Raw genomic sequence first — 22,468 nt, forward strand, 5'->3', positions numbered from 1 at the left:
TGTTTCCCAAGCGCGGTCCTCAAGTACACCCAACAGGTCATGATTTCAGGATTTCCTTAGGCTAAGTTCACACGGCAGACTTTCCGTACCGAATTCCGCATTGGAATCCAGCACTGAGATTCTGCTGCAGTAGAGTCTCATTGTATTCAATGGGATTCTCCTGCTCTGTGCACAAGGCGGAATTTCCGTGCCAGATGTTTTCTGTGCCAAATTCCAATTTCCGTGTCTGCATAAAGAATGAACACATTAATTCTTTGTGCGGAGACTGCATGGAATGCATAGCCTTCTGAGGCGGTGCATTCCTGTGCGGTCCTAGCATTATGTCACCTGTCAAAGACTAAGCAAATTCTGAAAACACAACCTGTTGGGGGTACTTGAGGACCTCGCTTGGGAAACACTGCTGTACACCATCAAAGACACTTTGTCATGTACAACCATTGGTAAAGAGTGGAAGAGGCTCAGGGCAAATTTAGCAATTTGTGACCTTATTTGGAAGAATTAAAAACGGCATAAACAGAGGGATAGAAATATATTGTATTTAAGGGGTTGTTGGCAATTTTATAGTAACACAAGGTAATAGACAGACAGATATTTTACTTTTTAATAACTGTCTGCTTGTAAGTAGCGCCCAATTCTAGGTACAAAGAACTGATGTATAGAATGAAAAACTGATTTCTCCTTTATGTTGTCATAGGGAAGTGCCCTGCAAAATGAAAGAAGCGATCTGATTGGTTGCTATGGCCAACTCAGCATCTTTTGCACAGGTTTTGATAAATCTCCCCCATAAACCGTTCTTTCCTCTTTTACCAACTCTGCTTTGAACTGCCAACTGCGTTACTATAGCTCTGAGAATCTACCATGTGCATAGACACAGGCATTTTTAAGTGGCTGATGGTTTTGAAGTTAGATACATTTATTTGCCCCTAGATCGATTCACTGTTACACCATGAAGTATTTGTTTTTCTCTACTTTTCTTAGATTTTTTATATTTGTTTATGATTAATTTTAGGACCTCAGCTAAGCGCCCAGTTGGATGGTTGGCTCTCCCAAGCACAGACTTCTAAAAGACCCGCTAGAGCCATTATTGCACCGTAAGTATTTATTCTGTAAAAAATATGAAGTAGATGCAAGGGATTTTTCAAGACTTTATTGATGGCCAGAGAAAATAGTTCACTGTGTGTTGTGAGCACCATGGTTCTAGTAAACAGTATATTGATATCCTGTGGATAGGCCATCAATAAAAAACATGTCAGAAAATAACCCTTTTAAAGGTAGGGTCACAGGTAGCGCATCCGCTTGACGTTGCATATTTGACGTTGCAGATGCACTGCTGACTGTCCCTAGAGTGTGGGTCCTGCTTTGTCTGCTGGTAGCTGCAATCCGCTGCTACGAGGCGACACACAGTGACGGCACACAGTGTACTCGCAGACATCGCGGCCGCTCAGGAGCTACTGTGATGTCTGTGTGTACACTTCGCATGCGTGCTGCAACTCACAGATCACTGTGTGTCTGCTCGTAGCGGTGGATTTCAGCTATGAGCAGACAAAGTAGGATGCACTGGGACAGCAGGAGCCACACTCTAGGGATGGTCAGTAGAGCATCCGTAGCATGTTTTACCCTACCCTAAGGGTCTATTCACATGTTCAGTATCCTGTGCATATTATTATTATTATTTTAAAATCTGCAACTTCAAATCCTGCGCATCAAATATGTGCAGGATACTGTACGTGTGAATATACCCTAAGGGTGTGGTCACAGGTGCCGTATTTTTCTGTGTATTTTCTGCAGCTGAATTAAATACGGATTACCATTGGTAGGAAAACACTCAGCAAAATACAGCACGTGTGACCCTACCCTAAATATAGGGAACTATAATTGTGAAACATACAATGCCACTTGATTCAACCTGGATTCAACCTTTTCCCGGCAGCCTCTTGAAACTGTTGCAGAAAATGTTTATCTAGCACTGTTAATTGATCAGATTGTTACTGCACTGACTATGGTATGTGACTGTGTCTGTGCTGTTTTAGTATGTGTTAGTTCAATAACGGCTATTTTTTGTCTTTCGACAGCACAGTAGCCCTATGGTAATGATTGGCGGGGGGATGTGTTTAGTTATTTTAATGTGTCTCCCCTGTTTGCCAAGCAGTGCAGAGAAGAATCATTCAGAATAGGTTAAGAGATATCTACAACGAATAATTGCAATAACCACATGAATATGCACGGTGCTGAAATCTAGTATTCGTGTGTGACAACCTGTATAAAAGTATTTAATAGATGTAAATCTCTCTACTAGCCATGCTGGATACACCTACTGTGGATCCTGTGCTGCTCACGCATACAAGCAAGTAGACCCTTCCATAACGTAAGTGTGTTTTGAAGACAATCAAATTCTTTATTCATTTTACACTTTTTATACCTGACTGTATGCCAAGTGTTGTCTCAAGTTGCACTGAAGAATGCTGCTGTTCTTTCCAGAATGAGGAGGTAACATATCTGTAAGGAGTTTTCTCTGATGGTAAAGCTTTAAAGGGGTACTCCACCCCTAGACATGTTATCCCCTATCCGCCCCCTCAATGCAAGTCTATGGGAAGGGGCGTGAAGGCCGTCACGCCCCCTCCCATAGACTTGCATTGAGGAGGTTTGACGTCACGATCTTCCGTTCCCGTGGTCGGGAGCCAGAACCTCCAGCGTTGCCGGAAGCAGATGCAGGTGGGTGCTACATGCTATATTGCGGGGGTCCCCAGCGACGGGACCCCCGCGATCAGACCTCTTATCCCCTATCCTTTGGATAGGGGATAAGATGTCTAGGGGTGGAGTACCCCTTTAAGTCATATCCACTGGTCAATTCAGTTGGGTGGAATTCAAATATTGAGCACTGTAGAGCTCAATAACACTTTGTCACATGATAGTATTGTAACTTGTCATCTTGTGAAACTCACAATTTCAAAGGGAATTATAACCTCTAATTTTTCCTTTCTCATGCAATGCACATAATAAAAGTATCAAGCTTCATTCCAACCCCCCTTCCCTATCATCTTTAATTCACTCTGAAAGAACAAGCGAATTCCTTTCTGTGTTTGCAAGACAGACTAACAGCTCATTGAGAGATTAGAGAACATGCTGTCTGGAGATGCAACATTTCCAGAAATATTGAAACAATGGGAAAAAAAAACAGTTTGTTTTTTTTCTCCAGAGAAAAAAAGTACATTTCCGAAAAAAAAAAAATTAAAAAATTGCAGAGAGGAGTAGCTTCTAAATGTAACATCATTACAATGCTGGATGTTGGGTCCCCATTTTACTGAGAGGAGGAAAACAAAAGCAATTTACTAGTCAGCCAGACTTGGAAAATAAGCAAACATTATTTGTTATGGAGGAGAGCATGAAAGGGGTATTCCAGGCCAAAACTTATTTTTATATATCAACTGGCTCCGGAAAGTTAAACAGATTTGTAAATTACTTCTATTAAAAAATCTTAATCCTTCCAATAGTTATTAGCTTCTGAAGTTGAGTTGCTGTTTTCTGTCTAACTGCTTTCTGATGACACACGTCACGGGAGCTGTCCTGCTCCTATGGGGATATTCTCCCATCATGCACAGCTCCCGGGACGTGACATCATCATTGAGCAGTTAGACAGAAAACTTCAGAAGCTAATAACTATTGGAAGGATTAAGATTTTTTAATAGAAGTAATTTACAAATCTGTTTTACTTTCCGGAGCCAGTTGATATATATAAAAAAAGGTTTTGCCTGGAATACCCCTTTAATAGGAATCAGATTAATGTCAATTAATGGGCCAATCTGAGAGGACAGAGATTATCTGTAATACCAACAAGATGGAGCCCAGCTACAACCAAATTAAACTAAAACCTATTTTCTGCAGCAGCCCTTTAAAAATTGCGTTCTCTGTATTTGAATTATATTCCAGGATTTGCTTGTCTTGAGGTGAGACTGAAAAAAACATAATGATTCTAAGATGTCTTTCATGAAGGTCTAAATGTTCTACAGTTTTAATATCATGTTATAAATGTATTATTTTTCATTATAAAAGAACATATTCCTTGTGTGTTAATGGGTTTTCCAGGGGAATTTCAGTGGTGGAAAATTCCTGATTCTGGGCCCGCCGAAAGAATGATCATGTTCAGCGTGGAATGCATTGCTGCCAGCGAGGTCAGAGCAGGTTCGCGTGGTCCTAGTCCCAGTTGATATTGGTGGTGGCCACTTTGCTCAGAATATCTGCCTGTAATTTCTCCTGGTGGATATTCCATAGTGTGAATGTACCCTAAGTAAGTAGCGTGAAGGCTTGATTCTCTGCATAGACTATTCACTACTGCTCTATAATGCCCTCCATGCTGCTGATGCTTCTTAGGCCGGATTCACACTGAGAATCTCTAGCCGGAAAAATTCCAGCCAGAGATTCCAGGTGCTGCCAGCGCAGACTGAAATCAGTCAGTGCTAGGACTGGCCAGACATTCCCATCCCCATAGTCGGCACTTACTGTGGAGCGGATTCAGCCAGAAGAATGAACAAGTTCATTATTTTGGCATCGAAATTCCATTTGGGAAATCTGTAGTGTGAACTCGCCATTTAGGTATGCTATAGAGATATAGAAATATAGTGTCACCTCCTCTGTGTGTGTGTGTACAGTGTATGAGAGACATTATAGAGGATGGGCTTTGTCCATTATCTCTGGGGGAACTGAAAATTACAGATGGAACCTGCAGAGCAGTAAGAAATGCAGTGAAAAATGTCATAAACAAGTTATTAATGGCCAGAAACAGTGCACACATGACAGCTTATCCTGGAAAGTTACCTGAAAACAGTATAAAAATGTTTAAAAATGTAGAAATGTTATATTATGCTACTATTTCAAAGTGCAGAGTAACGGCTCCTAATCTTGATGTGCTGCTCTGTTATCTGCCTGGCATCATCGCATCACCAGCTCAGACAAGAAACACAAAGTTTAGGAATGTGATGTCTCAGCACACCGACCCTCTGCTGAAAATAGTTTTAACCTTTGTTTTACTCATGCACAATACAGTAGCATTAAAGGGGTACTCCGCCCCTAGACATAGGGATAAGATGTTAGATCGCCGCGGTCCCGCTGCTGTGGACCCCGGGGATCGCTGCTGTAGTACCCCGCTATCATTACTGCGCAGAGCGAGATCGCTCTGCACGTAATGACGGGCAATACAGGGGCCGGAGCATCGTTACGTCACGGCTCCGCTCCTCGTGAGGTCACGCCCCGCCCCCATCAATACAAGTCTATGGGAGGGGACGTGGCGGTCGTCACGCCCCCAGCCAAAGACTTGCATTAAGGCGATGGGCCGTGATGTCATGAGGGGCGGAGCCATGACGTCACGCTGCTCCGGCCCCTGTATCGCCCGTCATTACGCACAGAGCGAACTCGCTCTGTGCAGTAATGATGGTGGGGTGCCGCAGCGGCGATCCCCGGGGTCCCCAGCAGCGGGACCATGGCGATCTAACATCTTATCCCCTATCCTTTGGATAGGGGATAAGATGCCAGGGGCGGAGTACCCCTTTAAATCACTGTAGTTTACATACAGTAACTGGTGTGTATTTTAACAGGAAACTGTATAGGCAGATTTTACTGTTTATACACATTGGCCCTCATTTACTATTGCAAACCCGACATGTTTTTTCGGGTTGTGCGTCAGATTCTGTCGCATTGCGCCAGAAATTGTCTGCGCCAGATTTTGCGCCAGAATGGAAAAAACCCTGACTGACTCACCATTTTGCTAAGAAAACCCAAAAAAGGGTGTGGCTGCTGGGAAAAGGGGGTGTTGTCTCCGAAAAGGTGCATGTTCCCGACATTTTCACAAAAACCCAACATATTTACTAAGATTTCCACAGAAAATGTGGTGGATTTCAGCTGAGGAAAACCCCACAGATCAGATCATGTGTAAAAAAAGCAAAGTGTAGGGAAAGTGGAAAATGTAGGGAAACCTTAGGCTGCGTTTCCACGGCCGTCTAGACCCATTCCGTTCTTCTCCCGTCAAAAATAAAAACGGAGTTAAAAAAATGGACAATAACTGATGCAAACGGATGACATTAAAGGCTCATCCATTTTCCATAGACTTCAATGTAAAATTTACTGTATCCGTTTTTTCTTCCGTTTTTTGGACGGAAGAAAAAATACTGCATGTGCCGTTTTTTCTGCTGTCCAAAAAAACAAACGGAAATGAGTGCAGACGGGTGCAAACGGATTGTAAAAATATCCCATTGACATGAACCCATTGTTTTGAATCCATTTACAGCCTGCAAAAAAGAAAACAAAACGGGGATAAAAAAAACGGGGACAGACGGCTGTGTTAGTAAATACCGTGGAAAATAAATTGTAGGGAATTAAAACCCACAAAGAAACCTACAGTCCACACTTAGTACCGTAAATAAGGGCCATTTTGTTTACTGAAAAAGCATTCTCTGTATTCATATGTGCGTATTCTGGAGCCATTAGATATGAACTGTTACTCTTCACATTTTAGGTAAATGCATGAAGAGTGGCAATACTTCAGAATCACCACTGGATGTCAGCATTGCCAACAAAACGGCTGAATAATCCTCATACCTACCATTTTGCTTTATGCTGCACATAGCAGTGTTTTATTACAGTTCTTTTTAGAAATACAAAATATGGAATGTGGGTTATCTTATTTATGTGAATGAGGTTTAAATAATTATTCACATGCAGCATATGTAAGCGGTGAATTATTTCATAATTTGCAGTGAATTTAACCTTTTTTACTGCGAAAGGCCGCAGCATGCGAACCCACCCATATTATCAATATTTCACTCCACATTTAGTGTCTGTTTAGGTCAGTGTTTCCAAAGGCTGTCCAGGCATGCTGGGAGTTGTAGTTTTGCAACAGCTGGAAGCACCCTGGTTGGGAAACACTGGTTTAGGTTCTGGTTAGGGATGTAAGAAAAAATCGATTCACGCGATTATCGCGATTTTTTCACTTGGCGATACTGAATCGATTCAAAATATTTTTGAATCGATTCTTTTAGGGATGTGGAATTTGTATCTCCTGACGCCCGGAACAGCATGTCCCAGGCATCAGGAGATACAAGTTCCACATTTGTGGAGCCGGTCAGGCCGGATCTGACGCGGCGGCGCTCTGGGTGTACGGAGCGGGCTCCGACTCGTGCCCGCTCCATACTCTGCAGCCCCCGGCTGTTCTCAGTAGCTGGGGGCTGCCGCTAATAGCCAGCATGCAGCGATCGCTGCGGCTGGCTATTAAAGGAGTAGTCCGGCGCGCACTTTTCTCATTTTATCCCGTCTGGGCTGCAAAATAAAAGAAAACGCACTTTCTCTTACCTGCCAACGAGCCCCGTAGCTCCGGTACACTCTGGTACAGGTGTTCGGTCCCCGGGCTGTATTCTTCTTACTTCCTGTTAGCCCGGCACGTCACATGGAGCTTCAGCCTATCACCGGCCGCAGCGATGTCCCGCCTCGGCCAGTGATAGGCTGAAGCTCCGTGTGACGTTCCGGGCTAACAGGAAGTAAGAAGAATACAGCCCAGGGACCGAACACCTGTACCGGAGTGTACCGGAGCTCCGGGGGCTCGTTGGCAGGTAAGAGAGAGTGCGTTTTCTTTTATTTTGCAGCCCCGACGGGATAAAATGAGAAAAGTGCGTGCCGGACTACTAGATCGCCGCTGTCAAAGCTGACAGCGGCGTCTAAAGGGATTTGTGAATGCTCCCTGGTGGGCGATGTATCGGGATATATCGCGATGTATCGTCACCTAGACGGTAACGCGATATATCGGGATATATCGAATCGCCACACTGGTATCGCGATTCAAATCGTATCTCCAAATTCACACCCCTAGTTCTGGTCTTGTTGTTTGCATTCTTGAAACTGGTAGCCTTTATGCAATCTGTACAGTCAAATGTAGAGGGATGCAGCTTTGATATAGTGCAGCAGGGAAAACTGCATTACAGATGGTTATCTGGGCTGTTAGAAAATTGCTAATATCTGTAATGTTAGGTTGTTAGTTTTTTCTCTCTCTATTATGCAAAGTTATGACCCATCACTAGGATATAATAGCGCCAGCTGCTCTGATGCCTACTGATTTGAGAACAGTGGTGCCAAGTTCATTTGATATGCCATAAATGTTTATAGTAATAAACCTGTATTATGGGTGTATTTTGTACTTAAAAGTAAAAGGGAAATATAAATGCCCTAGTAAATATATGATAAGGATATGAAAGTGAAAATTCAGACAATACACCAAGACATTTTCTACTGGAACCAAAGTGCTTGGGTTGTTTTCTAATAAAAGGTCTTATTGTTTAAAATCTACAGTGTTTTATCCATTGCTAAATGTGCAATGTCTGTTGGAATTATACAATAGTATTGTGAAGCTTTTATTACCCTGTTTGTTACAGGATTCATACATTTTTTATGTGTGTATACATAGGCGAAGAGTTTTTATTCTTGGTCCTTCCCACCACGTGGCCCTTTCTAGATGTGCACTTTCCACTGTGGATATATATAGAACACCTCTTTATGACCTCCATATTGATCAGAAAGGTATGTCCAAGAAATTAAAGCTGACAAACTACTGAATGTAAATAATATCAGGACTTAAAGGGGTACTCCTGTGGAAAACTTATTATTTTTTTTTTTTAAATCAACTGGTGCCATAAAGTTAAACAGATTTTGTAAATCACTTCTATTAAATCTTAATCCTTTCAGTCCTTTTTAGGGGCTGTATACTAAAGAGAAATCCAAAAGAAATGCATTTCCTCTGATGTCATGACCACAGTGCTCTCTGCTGACCTCTGCTGTCCATTTTAGGAACTGTCCAGAGCAGCATATGTTTGCTATGGGGATTTTCTCCTGCTCTGTACAGTTCCTAAAATGGACAGCAGAGGTCAGCAGAGAGCACTGTGGTCATGACATCAGAGGAAATGCATTTCTTTTTTGGATTTCTCTTTAGTATACCGCCCCTAAAAAATACTGGACGGATTAAGTTTTTTTAATAGAAGTGATTTACAAATCTGTTTAACTTTCTGGCACCAGTTGATTAAAAAAAAAAGTTTTCCACGGGAGTACCCCTTTAAACACTTTCCCTTTTTAAATGTATTTTCCCATGCTTATTTGCTTATCCTATAGTACAACAAAAACAAAAGTAAGTTATACTGATTTGGTCCCTTGCCACCTTTCCTGTTCTGTTGTCTTTTTTTTTTTTTCTTACATGCTATTTGCTAAACCATTAATTTTTTTTATTTGAAGTTTGTGTGCAAATAAGTTCTTTTAATAGTGTGATATATATTTTTAGTTTATGGAGACCTGTGGAAGACTGGTATGTTTGAGCGAATGTCTCTGCAAACAGATGAAGACGAGCACAGCATCGAAATGCATCTACCTTACACTGCTAAAACAATGGAAAGGTATGATATAATAAAAGCTAAGGGCAGCTTATTATAGGGTGAAAGGAAAAGTGCATGTTTAGTGAGGCTTTGTTCAGACTTGATGGAATCTCCAACAGAGGTGTTGAAGGGAAGACTAGCATGCGGTGCTATTCTTCCTAGGAAAAGAGTAGGCAACACAGCAAGACTCAATGAACAAAATCACTGGCGTCCATCAGATGCAGTTAGCTTATCGTATTCACCAGGGCCTTACTTGAATAGGACTGAGCTGTAGCACCAGGTAGATCCGCTCCAAAACATACAAAATGTACCTGTTAAGCAGTGAAGAAGTAGCAATCTCTGGAGCACCACAGCCCCTTCATTCAGAGCTATGCTGTCTACATAACTCCCAGAATTACGTAAACAGTGTAGCTCTCAAGGCTGCCCTATTTGCATAAGTTGCCCACTTCTTCTCATCCACCTCTGATTGCTGAAAACAGGCTTCAGGGGTCTGCAGAGTCTTCAATCTTACAAAAGGTGGGGGTCCCAAAGGTGAGACTCATATCTAGGGGACATTTGTGGCATATCCTGTGGATATGCTATAAATGTCCCAGATGGAAATATCCCTTTTAAACATAGCAGCATAGTATAGTACAGAGCTGCTTAACCCCTTAACACAGACTGCTTTACATTTACTGCATTTTAACATACAATGTCGGCATTTGGGTTAAAGCTAATGTCAGTCATTTAATCCTTTTAATGTTGCGATTAAAGGGGTTTCACCATGATTCACTTTCCACAGCATACTTAATATTGAATAAGGGTACGTTCACACGTACAGGATCCTGTGCAGATTTGATGTGCAGGATTTTAAACTGCAGATTAGAAGCTGTGCTCAGTCATTTGGTTTAAATTGAAATCTGCAGCAGAAAATCGATGCGCATCAAATCTGCGCAGAATACTGTATGTGTGAATGCACCCCAAAATTAAATGTCTGCCTCTGAAAAATAATGCAGACATGACCGTATTTTCTTGTCTCTGCCTCCTTTTTCTCCTATCCCCCCTTCATATAAAAAATGTGTGTGATGGGTGGAGCTTCTGATTGTCACATGATTTGCTCTGAACTTTATTTCCCAGCAGTCATTAGGGCAGTGCTCATTCTTGAGCTGCATTGAGAACGTAATCTTCAAAATGGTAAAGTTAGCTCTTCCCTCCAACTCCTCACAACGTAGTGTTTTTATAGTAAACAAAACACAGACAAGAATTACCCTAGCTATAGGGAGGGGGACTACTGAGAATATGCCCCTATGTGCTACTGGGGTGTTCGTAATGGACCTGATATATACTGCTAACCCAGCGAGCTAACTACAAATACCAAAAACAGAATAAAGCTGTTTTAGATAACAGCGTATGGCACTAGCCACTTTACATATACCTTTAAAATAGGTATTTGCAGCACAAGCTTGCACTTTACCCAGGAGATGTCCTATTTATCAGTTCGCCATTCCTCTTGTGTCATTTGTTATATGGAATAAAAAAGCACAAACGGATGCGCTCCGTAGCGTAACACCAAAGGTGAGTTGGTAACGCTAAGTGTGAATTGCGCTTACCACATGAAGTTGTACTCCAACCAAGTACAACAATGGAATAGGGTGTATCATCAAAGGGTCTCGGCAGCTTTGTCCCGCTGAAATAGAATCACGATAAAAACAAGCAATATCCAGGTAGCAGAGCGGGATCAATGGAAGCGCTGAGACCAGATAAGAAGTTAAAAGGATTTATTTCCCAAATTGCAACGCGTTTCACGGTCACCTGCTTCCTCAGGCAGGAAGCGGGTGACCGTGAAACGCGTTGCATTCTGGGAAATAAATCCTTTTAACTTCTTATCTGGTCTCAGCGCTTCCATTGATCCTGCTCTGCTACCTGGAGATTGCTTGTTTTTATCGTGATTTGTTATATATGTATTTTTAATAATAAAGTGACTTTTTGATTACATGATCTGCTACAGTGTTTTTATAGTGTATATGCTTCCCCTCCACTCCTGCCAAGTGAATTTATTGTTACAGACTGTAATATAGAAGTTATATCTGTACATAATATATTTATATATTTACAGTACCTCTTTATGGCCAGCGAATATTCAATACTCATACATGTATGTAAGTCAGCTTTATGCAGTGTAGCAGCTGAATATTTCATGGTTTATGTGGCTGTAAATTCGCTGGCCGCAAAAGAAAACTCTTTCAACATATTGTATTGCACTGGAAAGGGTGCAAACAAAAATTAATTGCCCTACTAAAAAAACTAAGCTTCATATGTAGATGGAAAAAATAAAATTGCAATAAGTCATAAAAGGTGAGGAAATTAGAAACAAAAAACATAAGCGGAAAAATCGAAATTCACTGGATCATGAAGGAATTAATGTATAACTGTTGTATTTTTGTTTTATTTGTAATTTCAAACACATTTTGTAGTCCATGCGGTTTTCTTTTCTAATGCTTATGTGCTTCTCCTTTTAGCCATAAAGATGAGTTTACCATTGTTCCTGTGTTAGTTGGAGCACTTAGCGAATCAAAGGAACAAGAATTTGGGAAACTTTTTAGTAAATACTTAGCAGATCCAACTAACCTCTTTGTAATTTCATCAGATTTTTGCCATTGGGGTAAGTAAAAGAACAGCTTTTTTAAAGGAAATCTTTACTGAAAAAATACTTATTGTTTAAGTTAAGTTTTTATGTTAAACTTTTGAAATTTTAAACAAGTAATTTTTTTTGTTTAAATCTTCTTATTTTTAAATCTTCCTATTTTCCATTTTACTATATTATAAAAATCTGTCCACTAAGCCTAATAGGACGTTTCCTGTTCTGTAGAGATTAGTTTTCAGCAGTCTCCTCCTTATTGCAGACAGGATTACAGCAAAAGGTGACATCACCAGTATATATATAACAGATGATCGCAGTGTTCACAAGAAGGGTATTCAGAGCTCAGCCTCCCCCTCTCCCTGCACAATGGACCTCTGCACAGGTCACAGAGTATGCCTGGAAAGCTCTCCCATTCAAGTAAATAGAGTCAGCTCCAGGTTATTTTGCCTATGACAATGGGGCTTACTTTAATACCTCTAAATGCTTTCAAAAACAGCTTAGGCAAGATGGCTTCCCCATGACAATCTACTGTAAATGGAAACATAATTGCAATTAGAAAATTAAACAGATTGGAAAAAAAGAACATGTTTCAGTATCTTGCTCTAATCTGTACAAATAATAACTTAAAATCTAAGCCATAAATTCACTTTATAGGAAACTGTATTTGCTGCTAAGAGCTGTAGACATGGTTGAATAGCTGTTAGGGTATAAAAGCAAACTGTAACTTTCCTGGAACTGATGGTGGTTGCCCAATTTATAAAATTCGCTTTTATTTATTAGGCTCGCTAGACTGTTGCATGTGAGCAGCTTGGCCCTGCCTCCTAGACACTGAAAGACGGCCTGTTTTACAAAGATCGGTGCAGAGGCAAAGCTCACGCTGGAAAGTACAGGGTGGGCCATTAAATGGATACACCTTAATAAAATGGGAATGGTTGGTGACATTAACTTCCTGTTTGTGGCACATTAGTATATGTGAGGGGGGAAACTTTTCAAGATGGGTTTTGAGGCGGCCATTTTGAAGTTGGCCATTTTGAATCCAACTTTAGTTTTTTCAATAGGAAGAGGGTCATGTGACACATCAAACTTATTGGGAATCTCACAAGAAAAACAATGATGTGCTTGGTTTTAACATAACTTTATTCTTTCAAGTTTCTGACCACTTATAAAATGTGTTCAATGTGCTGCCCATTGTGTTTGATTGTCAATGCAACCCTCTTCTCCCACTCTTCACACACTGAGAGCAACACCGCAGGAGAAATGCTAGCACAGGCTTCCAGTATCCGTAGTTTCAGGTGCTGCAGAATGAGCAAAACTAAAATTGGAACAGGACCCTCAGTTTACGCAGAAGATTTTGTTCAGTGATGAGGCAAACTTTTATGTGAATGGTGAAGTTAACAAACAAAACCACCGCTATTAGTCTGACACTAACACACATTGGATAGATCCCTCCAAGACTGTTGGAACACAAAAATTCATGGTGTGGTGTGGTATATGGGGTACAAAGATAGTGGGGCCATTCTTCATCAATGGAAACCTCAAGGCCACTGGATATACGAAATTGCTACATGATGATGTGTTTCCCTCTTTATGCACTGAAGCTGGCATGTTCCCTGAGTTTTTCCAGCAAGATGGTGCACCACCACATTATGGGTGTCAGGTCCGAGCATTCCTAGATGAACTGATTCCTGGAAAGTGGATTGGTCATCGTGGGCCAGTTGAATGGCCCCCAAGGTCTCCAGATCTGATCCCCTTAGACTTTTATCTTTGGGGTCATCTGAAGGCAATTGTCTATGCTGTGAAGATACGAGATGTGCAGCACCTGAAACTACGGATACTGGAAGCCTGTGCTAGCATTTCTCCTGCGGTGTTGCTATCAGTGTGTGAAGATTGGGAGAAGAGGGTTGCATTGACAATCCAACACAATGGGCAGCACATTGAACACATTTTATAAGTGGTCAGAAACTTGTAAATAACTCATGAAAGAATAAAGTTACGTTAAAACCAAGCACATCATTGTTTTTCTTGTGAAATTCTCAATAAGTTTGTGTCACATGACCCTCTTCCTATTGAAAAAACAAAAGTTGGATTCAAAATGGCCGACTTCAAAATGGCTGCCATGGTCACCACCCATCTTGAAAAGTTTCCCCCCTCACAAATACTAATGTGCCACAAACAGGAAGTTAATATCACCAACCATTCCCATTTTATTAAGGTGTATCCATATAAATGGCCCACCCTGTACACTTGACATTTTTGGTACAGAAGCCTATTTCTGATGAAGGACTCGGACTTGTACCACACAGTGTGAGCTCTCTCCGCACCAACCTTTGCAGAACTGTCGGGAGACCACGATGACACTTTTAAATAATAGAGGCTTTCTGGATATACAGTGGTCCCTCAACATACGATGGTAATTCGTTCCAAACGACCCATCGTTTGTCGAATCCATCGTATGTTGAGGGATTCGTGCAATGTAAAGTATAGGAAGTTATACTCACTTGTCCCCGCCACTCCGGACCGCATCCTCACCGCTTCCGATGCTGTCCCAGGGGTTTCCAATGCTGTCCCGCTGCTCCGGCATCTTCTTCGGGATCCTCCGGCTTCTTCCGCATCTTCCCCAGGCTCTGGGCCTCGCTTTCTGGTGACGTTATTACGTTGCAGCGCCGGCATGGCGTGCGTAGCGACGTTATAACGACGCCGGAAAGCGAGGCCCAGACCCTGGAGGAGATGCAAAAGATGCCGGAGGATCGCGAAGTGGACCCGGAGCAGCGGGGATAGGTAAGCGAGCCTGCCCGGGATGCTTAAACTGCTATCCGACAGCAGCTTAAGCATTTTGCGCTGCCGGATAGCAGTTAATGCGATGGCCCTGACATATAAAAGCATCGTATGTCGATGCTGACATCGACATGCGATAGCCTCTGAGAGGCCATCGTATGTCGATTTGATCATATGTCGGGGCCATCGCATGTCGGGAGGTTACTGTAGTTGTTAATTTCACTGTAGCCATGCTCACTGCCATTTGTGGGGCTTAGTTTCCAATTAATATATATTTGACATAAAATAAAGTCATTGACATTCATACACATCATAAGTGTTCTAGCTGCAAACTGCAAAAAGTGTTGTAAGAGAGTTCAGGATATTGTCCTGTTTTCTTTTTTTACTTATAAGAGATTGAATCAGATCAGCCGCATATTCTTCATTTGCTGACATTAATGTGTGTTGAACTAACTTACTTTACTTTTACAGGACAACGTTTTCGTTATACATATTATGATGAATCTCAAGGAGAAATTTATAGGTCAATTGAAAACTTAGACAAAATGGTAAGAGTCAATATGATAATATTTTTATGACAATAAGATACTATAGGCTGGACTGGGGAATAAAATGACTAAGGTGGCAGAGTTAATGCCACTACATCTGGGTAGAGTCATTTGAAGTTGTTCTCCTTTCCTTGGTGATCAAGGGTATAAGAACAATTTTTGTTCCCTGGTGGCCTAGTGTGAATAGCTCCCTAGGCTGCAGGCTTATGTCCTGTTGGAAAGCCACTCCCAATAAGCACATTGCAGTCAGTTTCCCTGCTAACTGTATGATTAGTGCAAGACATTAAGGAAGTTGTGAGGAGGGGGCTGGTGCTCATGGATATATGGGCAAAATAACTTTTTAAACATACAAAAATTGCTATGACTGTAGCAAAGGGTTTTGAATGTATGATACCCTAGTATAAATAGTGTAATAAAATACAAAACCTTTCCTAGATACAAATCCTTCCATTTATATTAATCTTAATAAGAAAAGCTTTATAACTATCATAATTTCTTATACATAGTACTTGGATAGTTAGTAAGTTTTTATGCTGCCATCCTCCCTTATAAAGTGTAATTTTTGAAACGTTGTTATCCCTTTAATACTCAGATCATTGAGGTTTGCAGAGTTATATCTAAGGGTGGGTTCACACTATGTTTCGAAGATACGGTCACCGGAGTCAGATAATGACTCCAGTCGGCTCATTTTTGTCCCGTATCCGGTTTTGTGACCGAGCTAACACCGTGGTATGCCGCGGTTTTAGGTCCAGTCACAAAACCGGATATGGGGCAAAAATGAACTGACCGGAGTCATTATCTGACACTGGTCGGCTCATTCAAATCCGTAGTCCATATCTTCAAAGCGTAGTGTGAACCCACCCTTAGTTAGCATAGCTTACTGTGTTTGATTGTTCGCCCCACCCCTAAAAGCATCTGTAGGAGTTACATAAACAGCTGTTTTTAGCTTTCCGAACACCTACAGCAGCTTTTAGATGGCTGGAAGGTTCTGGTCCAAGAGGTGGTATTTTCATCAATCAGATATGTGACATATCCTGTGGACATACCATAAGTATTCAGATGGGAATATCCCTTTAACATGCACAAGAACAAGGAGGGCAGAGCTTGATGTGGTGGGGAGTTGGCTGACACCCTGATGTTTATTGGGGGGGGGGTCTCCCCCATAAATAGCTATTGTGGGTGTATGGGCACCTGTAGTGCTGCCAGGGGGTTAGACAGATGAAGATATAATCCAATAGTTCACAGGAGAGAACAACCACCTCAATCTGATGAGAGTTCAGAATGTAATGCATGATATGTCCTCTAAAGTGCTTAGTAGAAGAGGAATTTAGCTGGGGAATATTTTCATCCTGATAGAGATAAAGTTTAATACAATTATTTACTGTATGCATGGGCACTGTTTTAATATGGATGTTCCTTATTGTCCCTTTAAACTAGAAACAAAATTTTACATTTCAAACTTTCTCAATTTTAGGGTATGAGTATTATAGAACAACTAGATCCTGTGCCGTTTAGTAATTACTTGAAGAAGTATCATAATACTATATGTGGAAGACACCCCATTGGGGTATTATTAAACGTGAGTATCCTCTTCTTCCACTATTTGGGGGTGTTAATTTTTTCCCCATTAGTTCTGAGTTTTTTGGAGAGGGGGTTTCCCTAAAGCTCCATGATTATTCATCCCTTTTCTTGAAAGTAAATGTGACACATTATCTGAGGCATCTTTTTGGAATGAGACAGTGTTCTCCCAATAAAGTCTGATGGAAGCACCCTAGTATTAACACAGAGTATCTGTAATATTTATTACACATTGGTAAATGACAAGTATCTTTTGAAATAACTTTGTTGTGCTCTCCTAACTTTTCATTAAGAAGCCAAAGCATGCAGGATGTTAAATGGGCACTGCCTGATACAAAAACTTTTCATATGTTGTAAAGGATGCAAAACCAATAGTATTTCATACTGAAAAACCCAGTCAGTCATGGACACACTTCCTTGATTGACAGCTGTGAGCGCAGGGCTCTTAACTGTAGGAAAAATCCTCCCACTGTCAGCTTGTGTCCGGCTACTGTCAGTGAGGGCCAGCTGGGAGTTGTAGATTTGCTAATGCTAGGGGAGATGTGAGCAGACAGCATACTGAGGGAGGGGGCGGAGACCTGCACAGTGAGGCCACGCCCCCTCCCTTTGAGAGGAATTCAGACTAGTGAGCTAAATTATAAGTGTAATAAAAAAAATTTAAAAAAAAGGTGCTAGACACATAAAAATTAGATGTGCATGGTCAGGATTAGGTACTGAGTGATATATTAAAAAAATGTTGGATCTGACGGGTATGCTTCAACCCCTTAAGGACAGGCCAATTTTCACTGTAGGACCAGAGCGTTTTTTGCACATCTGACCACTTTCACTTTAAGCATTAATAACTCTGGGATGCTTTTAGTTATCATTCTGATTCCGAGATTGTTTTTTCGTGACATATTCTACTTTATGTTAGTGGTCAAATTTTGTCGATACTTGATGAAAAGATTGAAAATTTAGCATTTTTCTAACTTTGAAACTCTCTGCTTGTAAGGAAAATAAACATTCTAAATAAATAATATTTTGATTCACATATGCAATATGTCTACTTTATGTTTGCATCAAAAAGTTGACATGTTTTTACTTTTGGAAGACATCAGAGGGCTTCAGTTCAGCAGCAATTTTCCAATTTTTCACCAAATTTTCAAAATCGGAATTTTTCATGGACCATACCTCACAAATGACCCCATTATAAAAACGGCACCCCTCAAAGTATTCAAAATGACATTCAGTAAGTGTGTTAACCCTTTACACTAAGTGTGCATCCGTGGTGGATTAGGTCCTGTGGAGACAGAGGAGGGGCCCCCTCCTCTGTCTCCACAGGACCTAATCCACCACGGAGATGGCTGCAAGTTTGCACAGGGAAAACACAGAGCGGGGGGAGGGAGGAGAGGACGCACTGCACGGGGCTGGGGAGGATTTGTGTGTGTGTGAAGGAGGACAGACTGGGGCACGGGGTGGGTTCTCTGAGCAGCGGCCCCCGGCTACTGAAATCAGCTGGGGGCCGCCACCCCCTCCATACACCCTGAGCGCCGGTGTGAGGTGTAGACTTGCTTGGGCTCCTGCACCTCACACCGGCATTAAAGAAAGAAAAATACGGGGGAAGTCGGACTGTCCCTGCTTGCCCGATACAGGGCTAAATCTATGACAAATTCACCTGCCCGGCACCCAAAACTACTTGTCCCGGGCGTCGGGCGATAGGATTTCCACATCCCTGTACCAGTTAAACTTATGTTCCAGCAACATCCAAACATCCATCCAGCATATTATATACCTATGTCCCTCTTAATATGCATGAAAATATGTTTCAAAATAAACTTAAAAATATTTTACATAAATAAGTAGAAACCTTTAGAATTAAACAAGATATATTCACACATCAATAAAGCAGACATATGCACCACTGTAGACACATTCCCACATTTCAATTAGGCCTCTTGGAGTCAGGGTATTTAGATAAAAAGTCCAGAAGGACTCTCACTTACATAACCTATTAAATCTCTGAAGTCCCTCATTAATTTGTTCAACAGGTGTAATTTTTTAAAATCCTGGGTCTGCTTCATGGAATAGCGAAAAATGTTGTGATACACTGTTTGGGAAATCGGTGTAAGATGTTGAAGCGATGTGTATTTATACGCTTCCTTAAAGGAGTAGTCCAGTGGTGAACAACTTATCCCCTATCCTAAGGATAGGGGATAAGTTTGAGATCGCGGGGGTCCGGCCGCTGGGGCCCCCTGCGATCTCCTGTACAGAGCCCCGACAGCCCGCGGGAAGGGGGCGTGTCGACCTCCGCACGAAGCGGCGGCCGACACGCCCCCTCAATACAACTCTATGGCAGAGCCGAAGCGCTGCCTTCGGCAATCTCCGGCTCTGCCATAGAGATGTATTGAGGGGGTGTGTCGGCCGCCGCTTCGTGCGGAGGTCGACACCCGCTATCTGGCCGGAGAGCCTGGCCCCCGTACAGAGAGATCGCAGGGCGCCCCAGCGGTCGGACCCCCCGCGATCTCAAACTTATCTCCTATCCTCAGGATAGGGGATACGTTTTTCACCACTGGACTACCCCTTTAATGTCTAAGTAGGTCTACCGAAGTCTATCCACTCCAATATGTATATGACATAACTACTACTGCAGTCCAAACATTCTTTTATTACTTTTTCTTCACCTGCCACTACATTTTTTATACATTTCACTCCATGGTTAATTAATTTACAGACAGGTTTTGCATCTAGCTTAACTGCAATTTTTGTACTCCTTTACTCTCTTCCATACCATGTACTGCATTTTTATTTTTGTTTTTATTGCTAGCCTCCTTCAAATAGGGATATGACTGAGCTATCATCTGGCCCAATGTTTTTTGCAAACTATCCATTTTGTCAAATACTCATCAGGTCGTGCGGAGTGATAAAGCTGGCTAGTGCAAGGCAACAATAAGCACTATGGTCATATGGTGCACCTATATGTTTTAATGTAGCATATTAGTTCTTAATGTTTTACACTAGCCTATGGTTTATTAAGAATAATTATTACAAGCTAAATGTTGGGAGCTTTTTGCTCTTGGGGAGATGAGCCATCTCCAGAGGTATCAGGGGTTTTCTCCCTATTAAAAACATGCATGGTTTGCTAACCTAGTATTCATGTGTATTGGGGGGGGGGGGGGGGGGGCGGGGCAGGAGAGAAGACTGTTGACAACAGCTGTGCATGACATGAGGAAGACAGGATTTATCCAAGGTCCGTTATATGCATTGTAATCTACATATAATGTTGTGTAATTGCATACTGTAGAATGAGGTTCAAAGGTGAACCTACCCTTTTACTGTTCTTATCTTTATGTTAGTCCTTTAGAACAGCAGCTAGTATTCTTATTTTTCTTAGAGATACTTGTTCTCTAGTCTGTTGTGACTGCCATTTTCACAAAAGTGACATGGAAATGCAGGCAATGTGTATTTTTGAACAAAAGACTGCTTTATGGAATTGCCTATTGCTTAAATCAAGTTTTTCTTAAAACTAGTCTAACAACTAGGCCTAATATTAAAGGGGTAGTTCAGGGAACTGAATTTATCTCTGATCCAAAGGTTAGGGAATAAGTGTCTGGTCGCAGAGGGTCCGACCACTGGGGCCCCCACAATCTTCTGTACGGGGCCCATTCTTAACACTCTCTGGCCCCACCTTCCTGGATACAGGCAAGTGACGAACCAGTCATTAGGATGAAGTGGTATATCGCTGTGGCCGGTGATTGGCTGAGCGAGCCATCACTTGCCCACATCCAGGAAGGTGAGGACAAGAGCGTGCAGAGGATGAGTAAGTAGGGCGGGCCCCCATTCAGGAGTTCGTGGGAGCCTCACCTTTTAAACCCCCAAGATCAGACACTTATCACCTATCCTGTGGATAGGGGATAAGTTCAGTTTCCTAGACTATCCCTTTAAGCTGAGACTTCCTGAGATCACTTACCAGCATTGTCCTTCTCATGAACATAGAAAGGATTACAGTGAAAAGTGACTCCAGTATATAGATACACACAAAGTACACACAACAGCTGTTGCTCACAGATCAGCCCTCCTTCCTTCTGTGGAATGACACCTGCAGGTGTCAGACAACATTTCTATTCATATCAATGTGACAGCATCAGTCTATTGTTGGCTAGGTGCATGGAGATTGCTGTAAAGTTTATCTCTAAGTGGTGTTAAAAACAGCTCAGGCAAGATGGCTGTCCCAATGATAATGTACAAAAATAAACAAAAAGAATAACAATTAGAAAACATAAGCAGATTAGGAAAAAAAATAACATGTTCAGTATCTGACTCTAATCAGTACATTTCGTTTAGTAATCATTAGCAGTTGTGACCCTTGTCTCTATGTGCCAAAATGTGCCTATTGATTGTAGAGCGTCATAAAGATTATTGAGAGCAGTCATGTATTTCTCTAACATTATATATCATCATTTTTCCTGTTTTTTTTAAGGCTGCAACAGAGCTTCAGAAGAGCGGCGTTAACATGAGCTTCTCATTCTTGAACTATGCTCAATCTAGCCAGTGCCGAAGCTGGCAGGACAGTTCAGTGAGTTATGCTGCTGGAGCACTTGTGGTGCATTGAGCCACTAAACACTCAGGGATGCCACCTGGAAACACAATGCTGACACAACCTTTTTCTTTCTGTCCATGGGGTCATAGCCAAGCAGTAGCACAATATGGCTCTGATCTGTGGGTTACAAGGAAACTCGCCCAATTCATATTTCCCTTCTTCTTTTCTTTAGGTGTAGTCCTATCTTGATTTTTTTTCTACTTGACTCCATTAAAACAAGATTTGCTATCTTGGTTATGGTATCAGAAATAAAGTTGTGTCAAAGTGTTCGTGAACTTGAAGACTATAAACCATAAAGTGGTGGCAGATGATTACAAATGTTAGTTACGTGGAATAAGTTAGCCTTTACCATAACCTAAATTTGCACTGTTTGCAGATATGTGCACATGTACTCAGCTTTCAGAATAGTTTTGCAAGTTGTAAGACAAAATTATAAAAAATAAATAAATAAAAAAAGGGTGGAAGCTTTTTATTAAGAAAAAATGCATTTATAAATTATCCTTTATCCTGTATTAGAATATAATACAAGTCATGTATAGTTGGTTATTACCAGTGTTGTACAACAAATACCTTCTATTTTAGTTGCTAATAAAGGGCTACACAAACCAAAAGATGTTTTCAAGTTTGTTTGTTTTTTCATCTTTGTCATTCCAGTTTTTTTTTTTTAAGAGTCAGTGTAGTGAGCATTCTCACCTTACCAAACTCGCAAAAAACCTATACTGGCTTCATGAAGTTAACCTAAATCTATGCTACTTTATCAAACTATTTGTAAAGCAATGTGATCATATGCAAACTGGTCTCTTTCTAGTGGAGCAGTTACATAACAACGTTTATATAATGTGAAATGTCTATAGAAAAGCTACAATAAAGGCTGCCATACGTTTGTTCTGCCAACCGCTATGTCTCCCGATCTCCTCAGACACACAAATGTTCAGCACGGCTAAAAGTTTGTGTTTCCTCTATGGGAAGGGGT

At 41.4% G+C, this 22,468-nt stretch overlaps 1 protein-coding gene across 3 annotated transcripts in view; it reads left to right on the forward strand.

Annotated features, from left to right (window-relative positions):
• MEMO1 (mediator of cell motility 1) overlaps window positions 1–22,106 on the forward strand; it is a 33,507-nt gene extending 11,401 nt beyond the window's left edge. For all 3 annotated transcript variants that reach the window (XM_056567157.1, XM_056567156.1, XM_056567158.1), the window contains exons 2-9: window positions 1,010–1,091; window positions 2,297–2,365; window positions 8,444–8,556; window positions 9,308–9,419; window positions 11,897–12,039; window positions 15,265–15,341; window positions 16,816–16,920; window positions 21,376–22,106. In XM_056567157.1, the coding sequence (XP_056423132.1) occupies window positions 1,010–1,091; window positions 2,297–2,365; window positions 8,444–8,556; window positions 9,308–9,419; window positions 11,897–12,039; window positions 15,265–15,341; window positions 16,816–16,920; window positions 21,376–21,507 (833 nt within the window). In that variant the 3' untranslated portion in view covers window positions 21,508–22,106. The remainder of the gene's footprint in view (window positions 1–1,009; window positions 1,092–2,296; window positions 2,366–8,443; window positions 8,557–9,307; window positions 9,420–11,896; window positions 12,040–15,264; window positions 15,342–16,815; window positions 16,921–21,375) is intronic.
• Window positions 22,107–22,468: the final 362 nt, after the last annotated feature.

Source organism: Hyla sarda, chromosome 3 (genome assembly GCF_029499605.1).
Source record: "Hyla sarda isolate aHylSar1 chromosome 3, aHylSar1.hap1, whole genome shotgun sequence".
NCBI lineage: Eukaryota > Metazoa > Chordata > Amphibia > Anura > Hylidae > Hyla > Hyla sarda.